Source organism: Pundamilia nyererei, unplaced genomic scaffold (genome assembly GCF_000239375.1).
Source record: "Pundamilia nyererei isolate P.nyererei 1_Seehausen unplaced genomic scaffold, PunNye1.0 scaffold00094, whole genome shotgun sequence".
Taxonomy (NCBI): domain Eukaryota; kingdom Metazoa; phylum Chordata; class Actinopteri; order Cichliformes; family Cichlidae; genus Pundamilia; species Pundamilia nyererei.
In genome coordinates this window covers 1,073,334-1,085,517 of record NW_005187495.1, presented here as the reverse complement: position 1 = coordinate 1,085,517, position 12,184 = coordinate 1,073,334, and the positions used below count along the sequence as shown (strand labels likewise).

The 12,184-nt window shown below is 40.0% G+C and overlaps 2 protein-coding genes across 3 annotated transcripts in view; one reads left to right on the top strand and one right to left on the bottom strand.

Moving 5' to 3' along the window:
- LOC102215370 (gamma-aminobutyric acid receptor subunit alpha-5-like) overlaps positions 1–10,572 on the bottom strand; it is a 41,089-nt gene extending 30,517 nt beyond the window's left edge. The window contains exons 1-5 of the mRNA XM_005739836.1: positions 10,398–10,572; positions 9,761–9,827; positions 8,246–8,370; positions 6,447–6,514; positions 3,495–3,715 (exon numbers count right to left, since the gene is read on the bottom strand). Coding sequence (XP_005739893.1) covers positions 3,495–3,715; positions 6,447–6,514; positions 8,246–8,370; positions 9,761–9,827; positions 10,398–10,413 — 497 coding nt within the window. The 5' untranslated portion in view covers positions 10,414–10,572. The remainder of the gene's footprint in view (positions 1–3,494; positions 3,716–6,446; positions 6,515–8,245; positions 8,371–9,760; positions 9,828–10,397) is intronic.
- LOC102215661 (gamma-aminobutyric acid receptor subunit beta-3-like) overlaps positions 1–12,184 on the top strand; it is an 88,630-nt gene that overhangs the window by 24,549 nt on the left and 51,897 nt on the right. The gene's annotated exons all lie outside the window — the stretch shown is intronic.

The window sequence follows — 12,184 nt, the reverse complement described above, 5'->3', positions numbered from 1 at the left end:
GTGGGCTAGTCTGCCTTTGTACTGGGAACAGAAAAATCTTGTTCGGCTAAAAGTTTTTCTTGATAGAAGGAGTAAAACCTCAGAATTTGACACTGAAAGAGGCTATCTGAACTATTTTAACCATAGAAGCTAATGAAATACTTTAATATACGTTGTCCGACTTCTCCAACTTTTCTGCAAGCTCAGGCGTACCAGAAACGTTCGATTTCCCATCGCCGTGTGAGCGGCCATGTGTTGGTCTGCTTCTGTGCGACGCGTGGCTTTAAGTGGCCATCGTACAATGCTGTGATTGCAGCCATTCCCCAACTGTCTCCGAACGGTACTCATGGCCATTAATCATTGGTCTGTGATCAGTGGGTTTTGGTCAGTGGTTGTTGATCAATGGTCATGAGAATTTGCATAATTAAGATTAAGGAACTGACCTCCCAGCCCATTGTTCCTTCAGTGTGATGGTTTCAGTCATTATGCAAATGTACTGTTTATAAGATTGGGGAAACGTGCAGTCAGCTGAGACTGAAGAAGTCATTTGGATGAGTGACGAAACGTTTCTCCCACAAAACGCTACGTCCAGATGAACAGAATCAACTTTTTGGAGATTTAATATAGTCCCTCACTCTAGTACCACAGTACTAGTTTATTTACTGGCAAAATTATGTAAGTCAGATTTATTTATACATAAACCACTGGGGAGGGGGGAGGTGTACCCTCTAACTGTCATCATACCCTTGGCAGGGGGTACTTATTGTGCCCTGTTTTATATATGACAGAGACCAGTTTTAAACAGCTGGTGACAATTTAGTAGAAACAATAAAATCATTACATTTTGAAACTATGCCCCTTCATAAACGTGTGACCTCAGCCATAACCCTAAGTGCCTCAGCACTCTGGTGGATGTTAAACGCCAGAGGAAATGGTAGAAATATTTCAATTTTACAGTTTGGGACCACATATTTACTTTCTGGCCATCAGAAAAGTACATATAGATACTTTGAGGTCCACTAATTAGCCCTGCGAGTAACATCAATGTGGACTGTACCTGTAGGATGGATAGGGACTTTCACTGTACCCATAATTCTGAGAGTGTTTCATAGTTATATAATTTCATAGTTATATAATCAATATAAGGTGTTGAAAGTGTTAAAACGTAAAAAATACAGTTTGATAAGAACCTGCCATTACAATTCATATAACATATTAGTGAGTGTGGTGTTATGTTCAAATGATTAGTCAGAGAGTCTATAGCAATAGCATCACATCAGCACAAATGATAATGGCAACTGAGCTGTACCTAATGACAATGGTGTGCAATGCACTCCCTGCGTGAGTAATACAGAGCTTCCATACAGCTGATGTAGCAGCCTATCTGGTATCTGGCTATAATGATAATAATGCATTAAGTTTGCGGTGTGCTGACAGACGTGGCATTTTAAGAATTATCCATGGAGACAAATGCATTGAAATTTGCTCTGTAAACCCGGCCGCTTCTCCGCTGAGTAATGCTTTTCAAATGATGCGGTGCGCAATTGCATTTAGAGGAGAAAACTGATGAGCTTCCATTGACACCCATGCATGTTGCTGAAGAAAAAATGCGGGGCGTGTGTAAATGTCTTATAATGTGCAGTTATGTGAACGGCAGTATGTCTGCACCTCTGTTTATTGAGTGTGTTAATCTGCTGTATACATGGGGACTGACATGTTCAACACACTGAGAGTGCAAGAAGATGTGAATAACTCATAACTCCACATACTGTGTACAATATTCAATATTATTTATGTTATAATTGGCCTTGGTGCAGGCCATGACTTCAAAAGCAAACAGTCTGAAACTGAGTGCTATCTAAGTATCTGAATCCTGAGCTACTTGTACACACTCTGACCTCCGTTTATATTTTGGGCATGTTTAGCAAGAGGATTTTGTAATGTTCCAATAGAGACTAAAGCTCTTAAACAATTGACTAGTTTCTGTGACTATATATATATTTATTTTCCTTGTTGGCTCCAAGTGCTTGCTGATATGCAATGACAAAAGAGCCACAAGAAAATGAGGGCAATCTACTTATTGTAGAAGCTGTTTGTCAACCACCATTAAAAAACATATTTAAAGTTAATAGAGGCCAGAACAATCTATCTACCTAGCTCTCTATCTATCTAGATAGATAGATAGAGAGCTAGATAGATAAGATAGATAGGTGTCCAGCTAGCTAGCTATTGCAGTTAGCTGTTACCTTAAAGTACTCTGATCCTGATGTTTTCGTGTGTGTGTGTGTGTGTGTGTGTGTGTGTGTGTGTGTGTGTGTGTGTGTGTGTGTATAATATGGAAACCTGCACATGGTTAAGCACTGCTGGTAACGACAACTGTTCAGTTACAATCACACGATTAAAAGCAGGCCTACTGCTGCTTCTTTTCTACTGTGACAGAGGATCTGATGCCATTTTTAGATTCAACAACACACTCGCACAGTTACATTTTTTTCCATTTGAACATAAATGTACTTGTCCATACATTTCCATCACTTCACACTTACAGAGATGAACCAGTCACACAACCCTTTACTTATTAAGCTCTGAGGTCAAAGGTTAGCATCATGTTAGATCTTACAACCTGCTTCACACCCGCAGTGTGTGTGTGCTTTTGAGTTGGTTCATGTGTGTTACGTGTGAATGTGTCCTCTTTTGGAAACGTATATATGTCACCGGCGGCTGCATACAGATAATCTGCCCTCCGTGCTGCGTTACTCCCCCTGCGGGTGTCGTTGCTATCAGATGAAGTGCTCTCATCCGTGATGGAGTCTCTGTTTAAGACCTGCAGCTGCAGTGACTTCTGAGAATGAGCACAGAATTATTTTAATGTACTGGTCGAAAGGTCACTCTGTGACCTGCTAACAGGAACATGATAATTTCTCTGTCGTAGGGGTGCTTTCACTACGCTTTCTTTCCTCATTTTTAAAGCTTAGACTACACTGGTGTTTATCCATATCTGCTAGTGGTTTAGCGCATAGCGATCACCCTTTTGGAGGTCTCTGTTGGCCTACTTTTCCTTCCTTTCTGGCTCCAACTTACCAGTAAATTACTGCCAAAAACGAGTTCACAACAAGGACGCTTTTTCATAATGAATGATTTCCCTGAAAAGAGATTTGGTCTGTGACTCTCAGCATTAGCAAAAGGGAAAAAAAATTAAAGGAATAAAAGTGTTTAAATAGGCTTACTGCTGGTATGAACTATCTCTATGAGGAATCGTACCTCTCATTGTCCACTGGATGTCAGTATTCTCCTGCAGGTTGAGTCGCATATCAATTTTTCTACATTCAAAGCTTTATTGTGTAATATTGGCCTTGCTGCTGTTGTCTGGTCTAGTATTCAGTAAATGATGAAGGACAGATAACTATGAGGTTCACTTCAGAATCCTGAGAAACCTTGAGCCTCTGTACGGCTCTGTACGGTTTTTTGATCATTTGTTCTTAGTCACGGCTCGTTATACAGGGAATCCATCATACCTCATTGTGTAAAGCAAGGTGCCGTCATCCTTGAGCCTCAGCAGCTTGTTGGGCGTGGTCATGTTGTGAGCTATAGACTTCTTGCCGTTAAGAAAGAAAGTATCTGGGGTCCAGATGTTGCTGGCCAGCAGGTTGTTTAATGGCAGCATCTCCATGGGCCCTTTGAAGCACAGGCGCTCATCCTTCCAGCTCTGACGGAAGAACACGTCTATGGTGTACTCCTAAGGCGAACAGCAAAGGGGAAAAAGATCCTGGTTGGGTTTTAAGTGAAGAAGCGCCCAAACGAAACATGTAGAAAATATAAAATCAACCTTCTTAACCTCAAAACATCCATCAGCTACTAAACCACTTGTCTTGGGTTAGGTTAGTATCATGCATGTTTGACACTGCATGTGAAATCCGCCTGTTTGGTATGTGAGTCAAACGAAACCCAATCACAAGTGACCTGGTGGATGTCAACCTGAGATTAACGTCATCGTCGCCAATGACCTCAAACCTAGCTTGGAAGTCTAACCCTGGATTTTGTAGAAAAGCAAAAAGTCCTTTTTTGGAAATTAAAAAAAAAAATAGTTTCAGATGCATGTCTGTTAAAACGGTTACATTCTTTATCCCCTGATTACAAACCTGTGGGGAACAATTTAAAAAAAGAAACATCACAGTGTTAACAGGTGCAGTTTGCATTATTAAACGGGATTAAAAAGGAAAAAAATATGAGAAGATATAGCCGTGCGCTGTGCTGTGAGTAATCACGTGCAACTGGCTTGTGTACTAGTGTGTCAGCTCAATGATTACTTTATCACTGAGGATGCTAAAGGGAACAGATCTTCCTCTGGCTGTGTGTTTTTAACCTCTCAAAGCAAAGTATCATATTTAATACACCCATTTTGTCAGTTTTTCAGATTCTACGTCATCAGTGTGATTTTTTTTTTTCCCCTGCACAAAACCTAAATAAACTGAATCAAGATTTTTTTTCTCACGTTCAAAATGTGACATAAAGGACAAGCTAAAGGGAAAACAGATCCTCCTGTATGTCCTCATAAATCGATGAAGACTTTTCTGCGATTGTGATTAAACACGGTTTAAATCCATCTTGAGTTTGCTCATGTGTGAAATATCAACTCGCTTTGAGCTTGGAAAAACAAACGAGCAAGACACTAAAACAACATGCCAGCCCGCTGAATGATAACGGCGTTATCGGGCTCACATATAAGCTTTTATGGACTGTAGAAACATTCAGGTCTCCTGCCGCAATTAATCAATCAATCATGCTCCTCTGACAAAGTAGCAAGTCTGATCACTGCTGTGTCAAAAGCGTGCCAGGGATGGAGCAGGGTGTAACGGGAGATTTAATGAAAGGGGAGATTTAATGCTTTCTACTATCCAGGTAGAACCTTATAGTTCGTAGGATTAATAAAGAGATGATTCATTTCAGACAAGTTGGAATAAGTCTATGGACCGACAAGAGTGCCAAAAGGAAATAAAAGAATACATCATTAAAGAGCCTAAAACTTGGTATAGTTATAGCTGAGAATTGTAAAGAAATCATACTTAATCACTAACATTAGAAATGCAATAGGAATTTCTAACTAATAAGAAAAGACGTCCCCATCCTGCACATGGTACGGCTAATATCATCCATCTATCAGCTAGTTACACTGATTCTTATACATGTCTTTGGCATTATTTCTAAATGCCGATCTACCAATAAATCACAAGCATAAATAGAGTAATTTCTTGTAAATTACTTCTAAATATGATTTTTCAACAGTGGTTAAAACTACACCTTTAAACAGCCACTAAAAGAGGAATGGGCACAACCTTAACCTTCACATTAATATTAATAATGGGGACTTTTAATAGTAAACATAGAAAGAAATGAAACACAGAAATGACTACAAAGGTAAAGCAGTACTTTATCTCAAAAGAACGGCCACACCGTTCTGTTCTGTTCACTGCGACTTGCGCCCTTTTATGCTGCTCATGGTTCTTTGCTTGTAAATGTCTCAAAAGATTCTCCAATCTCCACTGTGCACTGTGACGTCTTTCACCCATATTAATGGTGCAGAATATTAAAGGCACGGCACATACAAAACTAAAAACATCCCAGTTCTTAAAAGTGAAACCCACTGGTGACCGTTAAAATGTTCGTCTGACGTGCTTTTGAACGTGCAAGCTTTCCATTCGATTTGGATGCATAAAAGTGAAGTCCATTCACGCCTCGATCACACAGTTTCTATATTTAAATACACAGAAAAAAATTGTAGTCTTTATTCGGAGTAAATAGTTTAATGACCGTTTCATCAAAACCGAAGCCAGATCAATCCCAGATAATGACTGATGCAATGGACTCGGAACAGCTAGGTATCCCAGAATGCATTTCGAATGAAAACAAAAGCAGCAGATGTTACAGTCTGCTGACAAGCTGCAGTAACAGTTTCAATTATTTGGTGATGCACTGCAGCACTACAGCCATGAAATAATTAAATATGTTTTTCTTTTTCTTAAATAAAGTGAATCAATATTTGGATTATTTATGTATTCAATAAATTATTTATGCAGTTAATAAATTATTGATTGATTGATTTCCCATTTGAATGAGTTAACGACACATTTCATTCATTATTTAATGATGTAGTTATTCACTTCATTTTGGCACTCTTTGTGCTCCATACGGGCCAGTCACGCTGCATTAAAAGTTTAAATCACCCACATGAATTTTGCCTCGTGTCCAAGTAGCCAAAAGGAGCCAATCTTCAAAGACACAACTAGGACATGAGCTCACTTCCAAAGAACAGCAGGAGCCAGAAAGCGGTAGTCGTCTCATAAAATGTAAATATATGTTTCCATCTAAAAATACCGACAGTTGCCTGGATGGGCTTTGGAGACGCTTGTATGTGTGTTTGTCCACCTTAGCCAATCTCTCTCTGTAGTGTTTGCTGTGGATGAACTCACCATCTCCGTGTCAGACACGGGGCCAAAGCTGGTGACAAAAATGTTTGTCTTGATCTCTGTGACATTCTCTGTTGAGAGAGAACAGATGGAAACAGGGTTTGGAGGTTAAAGAGAGACACTGAAGAGGCAGCTCTTCACTAAAAGGGACACAAGTGAACAACCCATCAGGAAGGACGTCATAATTAATGAGCTGCTCATTATTATTTCTTCATAACTCCTAATGCGGGACTTTCTAGCATTTATTAACTACTCAAACAAGACAGGAAGTCTATGGCATCACTGCTGATAACAATCTTTACAACAGCAAATTATCCATTAGTTAATATGATTTTCTTTTTCTGCTTGTTTATGACACGTGACTTTTTGCTTATTATTTATTTCTTATTGGCAGTTATCATATTATTTGCCAATAGGTTGATGCCTACCATTACCAGATGATATATTTCCCAGATTTGGCACACCCAAGTGAAAATCTTATAATAAATGCGTGTAATTTGATTGCACAGAATGTGGCTAAAGTGCAGCCTAACCCTAACCCTATATAGGTGGACTTGGTGGATGTTATGAGGTTAATCAATTACTGATCAAATCAGTTCTTCCTATTCTTGTGTAATTCAGCATGTATACTATTTTGTCCAACCACTGTCCAGTTTCTATATCATAACGGACATAAATTCATTTAGATGCCCTGATTACAAAAATAATTTTCTATGGATATACAAATCACTAGTTTTACATCTTAAAGGTATAACATTGTGAAGCAAATAATGCTCGGATTTAATGTTAATATATGCAAATGGTTAGGATCAATTACATCAATATTTAACAATAGTGTCAGCATTTGAACCCACCTCCCTATGCCCCTCTCAATGGCTTCAGTGTGGTCACTCAACACGAACCACACAAAGCAACCTGGATTCATGATTTCTCTGTCAGCGGATTCCTTCTAAAGATGTTGAGGAAAAACAGGCAACTTGTTTCTTTCATTTGTTCCAAAATCACAAAACTCTCTGAATACCAATGTGGACCAGGGGAAGCTGGGCTTGGTCACTCTGTGCAGAGTAGCTTGTTGAATGAAAGCCTGAATATATATTTATAGGCCCTCTTGTCAAAGGTAGCAACCGTTACCAGGATGTGAGAGAGGACGGGCTTTTGCAATGACACATCAGGCATGTGGCATGAAAACAAAAATACAAAAAAGCCCTTCTTTCCTTCTCACATGGAACAAGTAGTGTATATACGTGACCAACAAGCCTAACCAGACCAGTGTCAGGAGCTTGCAGAAATTCAACGGGAAACAGCACGACTGTAGAAAGGAAAAATCAAAAGCTTTCATTTCAAGCATCTCCATCTCTGAATGGCAATTTGTTGCCTCTCAAGGTTATCTCCTGTTGCCAGGGTGAGAAGTGAATAAAAACACCTCAGCACACAGAATCGAGGCCGTGTTGAGGATGGCTTGATTGATTTGCTTGAAAAAGAGACAGCCATATGCATTCGCGGGGACACAGGAAACAAAAGCACCTGACAACTGCATGCGTGCACCTTCACCTCGGCTGACACGGGAGCAAATTCCACATCTGCTTGCACAGTTTCAACCCCCGTGTACCTGCCAGTCTCCCAGCGTTCTCCAATGAATCAGAGCATGAAATCACAGCAGATAACCAGGCTTCCCCTGGCCAAAGTAGGGTTAGAAGGTTAGCACAGTGGGAGGTTCAAATGTGGCACTATTGTACTAAGACTACTAAATGTTCCTTTCAAAAAGAAAAAAAAAGAAAAACACAAAATAGCTGGAAGCAAACCTCCGAGCCCTGGCCGAAGCCTGTTGTCGTAACCGTCCAGGAGCCCATCCAGGATTCTGGTGAAGACTGTGCTGTTGTCGTTGGTGCCCACCTCCTTCTCAGCTTCTGGGGATGACTGGCAGAGACTGAGAGAGGAAGGAAACAAAAGGAAGCAGACCTCAGAAACACAACACAACACAATTGTTGTGATTAATTGGCTTGCCGCATTAACGGCAGGCTTGTTGCGATTAATTATTGAACACAAGTGCTGCCTCAAATCTACCAGTAGAGGTAATTAAGGGTTTGACATGTGATCCAAATACAAACAAATGAGTTCTTCCTTTAAATACAGCGGGGGAGCGAGGCAGCATGGAGGATCTTTTTACAAAGAACGGCAAGCGGCGAAGAGAGGGAAACGCACAAGAGGTCATAAACGGGGTTTGATCGACTTGGATGAGAGTGGACTGCTGACAGATCTTCCTGCTTAAGCGGCATTAGAGCACACAACAGCTCGGATATGCAATCAGTCAAAGGGAGCGGGATCTAAAAATTCGAAGTTGCTTTGAGTCACCTGCAAATAGAGGCGTGAAAATCTGTCACAATGCTTTTGACCGCAAAGCAAAACTGAACTTAGCCTTTTAAAAAAGTTCAAAACCTTCCAAAATGAACACAATATCGAAAAAATGTGAAGTAACAACTGCTATAGCGTTGTGTTCAAAATATGTATTTCGTTATAGAGATAAAAAGTTGTACTTGGGTTTAATACCAACTTCTACCATACGATAGTGTAGTGAGTCACTTAGCATCAGATTCTGTTCTGATTCTGAATTCAATAGTTGTTTACTTGGTAAATACAGGGCCAGTATTGCCAAAGCCGATACCAATAGCAATACTTTTAGCATATAAAAGCAGCTTATGTAGGGGATACTAGTAAATCTTGATTTATGAGATAGATAATCAATTTGTAAATTCTAACACATTTTAATGACCACTAGAGCAGTGTGATTTTTACTTTCCAAAATAAAGAGTTAATACAGAAAAACACACTTTTCAGCTTTTCATGTATTTTAAAACCGGGTTTTTTGGAGACCGGGAACATAAATGTGCCTGTCCCTGATGCACTTTCAGTAAACTTCTGTTCTATAGATCATAAAAAACTAGACATGACAGTCAAGTCGCAATAAGAGATGGTTGAGGTATATTTTTCCATTTCCAAAAAGTAATTAATTTGACACAATTCAGTGGGTTAGATACTGAACTTAGAGAACAGAAGCAAAGTATCGATCCTATCCCACTACTATCGATCAGATACCAATACAAGCGTTGGTATCATTCTATCGGTCTGCACATTGGTATTTACAAATGGCACAACCGGAAACATCTCAGCATGCTGGAAGGTGTTGAGTAATTAGAAAAAGTACCTTTAGTGTCCATTTACTTTTTGGGGAAAAAAGCTATATATAACTGTTAAACTTTATTATTATTATTATTATTATTATTATTATTATTATTATTATTATTATTAAATCTCTTTACCTGTTTTGACATCTGCAAAGAAGCAGGAGAGAAACGAGGAGCCTTGCCGTCACTTTACTGTTGAGAGCTACACACACACCCAGAAGGAGACAAAGAACAGAATAAAAAGGGCATCACAGAATCAATAAATAACACAGAAACAACACTGAGGTCAAGGATTCCCCATAAGGCCAGACACGGGAAAAGTCTTCACCTCACTGCATACAGAGAGCATTACAGCAAACACTAAATCAAGCAGCGGGACAATCTCTGGGTCATTTGGCGGGGGGTGAGGGGGTGCAAGGTGCAACTATTTAATATTAAACAAGAATAACTAATTAATTTTTTGGTAAAAATTCCAATAAGGAAAGAAAGAAAAAAACAACTCGGCATGCTCAAAAACACCACATAGGCTGGTAAATAAAAGAGGCTCATAGAGAGGCATGTTTCCTGCAGTATCAGTCCCATTGTGTAAAAGCTTCCACTGCGTTCCAATCCAGCCTATTACAATAAACGGGCCACCCCCTATTATCCCATCCCTCTTCTCCACCTTTCCCTCACTCTCCCCATCACCGAAAAAAACCCATGAAACTCACACTTATTTGTCTCATCAGAAGGAAAAAACAGAGAGGTAACGGGAGGAAAAATAGGGGCTAACCTGCACGAGGATCCATGACCAGCAAGGTTTGGTTTTTGTTGCTTTCTTTCCAAACAGCGACAGGAGGCTTTGGGGTCTCCAGTCGGCGAAACTGGAAGATCGCGGGTCCAATCACTAAATTCCCGTGCTGGTCGGCTCTCTCTCCCCTCCTCCTTCTCTTTAGCTTCTTTCTGCTCGCTCTCTCTCTCTCTCTCTCTCTCTCTCTCTCTCTCTCCTTCAATCAGCGCTTCCCCATCAGCAGCTGTTGTAGTAGTCTGTCTGCTCTGCTCCTCCTATAGGCTTGACCGCCTCGCTTATTCTTTAGTGCCTGCTGCGCCGCGTTTCCCGCATCGCCTCCAGAGGTGTTGCAGCAGCAGCATCACACTGGGTGCCTCTTCGCTGGTGTCCACCGACCTCGGAGGAGACCGGATTCGCTCCACATTTTTCTTGTCTCTGTGCCCTTTCCTGTATCGCCTACTGCCGGTGCGAGAGAATGAAGTGCCGCAACAGAGGCTAATAATTACCAAATAGGTGCTCCCCATTGGTGGGCTGGAAGGAGGATGCGCAGAATTCCACATCATCCATTAATGAGGATGTGAAAGAAGCATGCAATATATGGGAGCTCAAACTACTTCCACGGACTTTTGCACCTGAAACGTCACACAGTAGCAGCACACTAATGAAATCCTTTAACCAGGATTTTAATTTGGCCTCTTTAGCTTTTGCTATTTCTTATGAAGAAGTGCCTGATTTCAGTAGTTTAGTCAATCTTTCTAAATAGCCTATTTGTTTGAACTACTATATGTAGCCATTAGCTAACAGCTGATCCTTCTAGCTAATAGTAACAATTTTATACATGTATTTTTAGACTGCAATTTGGACTCTTAGCCTATTTTTGTTATGCTAGCTGTGTGTTATCAATACTTACAAATATTTCACTAAAACAGCTTAATTAATAACTTGTTACTATTGCAGAGATTGTTTTGGGGATTTTTATTATCTGTATTTAAAAATAATTTGTTTGTTGGTTGGATTTGTGCCACCTCCACTGTCCACTCTTTTAACCCTTTCATTTCATCCACCTATAAGACTATTTAACAGTTTAAGTTGTGCCTTATAGTTAGTTCACTTGCTATCCCAACATATTTGTATTTATAGTTGCTGTAGCTATTCTGTTTATTATAGATAAAGCAAAAGAGACAAAGTTCTACTGGGTTTTGAAATAAAGTCAGGTTTTGAAAAATCAATAATTGGTTTATTAGGTTGGCCGGACAAGTAAAACAACATGATAAATGTGTATAATTACAGAAAGAGCTTTCATTGCTCATACTGTCCTGTAATTGTAAACTGTACAACTTTCATTACAGGGAGTGCAGAATTATTAGGCAAATGAGTATTTTGTCCACATCATCCTCTTCATGCATGTTGTCTTACTCCAAGCTGTATAGGCTCGAAAGCCTACTACCAATTAAGCATATTAGGTGATGTGCATCTCTGTAATGAGAAGGGGTGTGGTCTAATGACATCAACACCCTATATCAGGTGTGCATAATTATTAGGCAACGTGCTTTCCTTTGGCAAAATGGGTCAAAAGAAGGACTTGACAGGCTCAGAAAAGTCAAAAATAGTGAGATATCTTGCAGAGGGATGCAGCAGTCTCAAAATTGCAAAGCTTCTGAAGCGTGATCATCAAACAATCAAGCGTTTCATTCAAAATAGTCAACAGGGTCGCAAGAAGCGTGTGGAAAAACCAAGGCGCAAAATAACTGCCCATGAACTGAGAAAAGTCAAGCGTGCAGCTGCCAAGA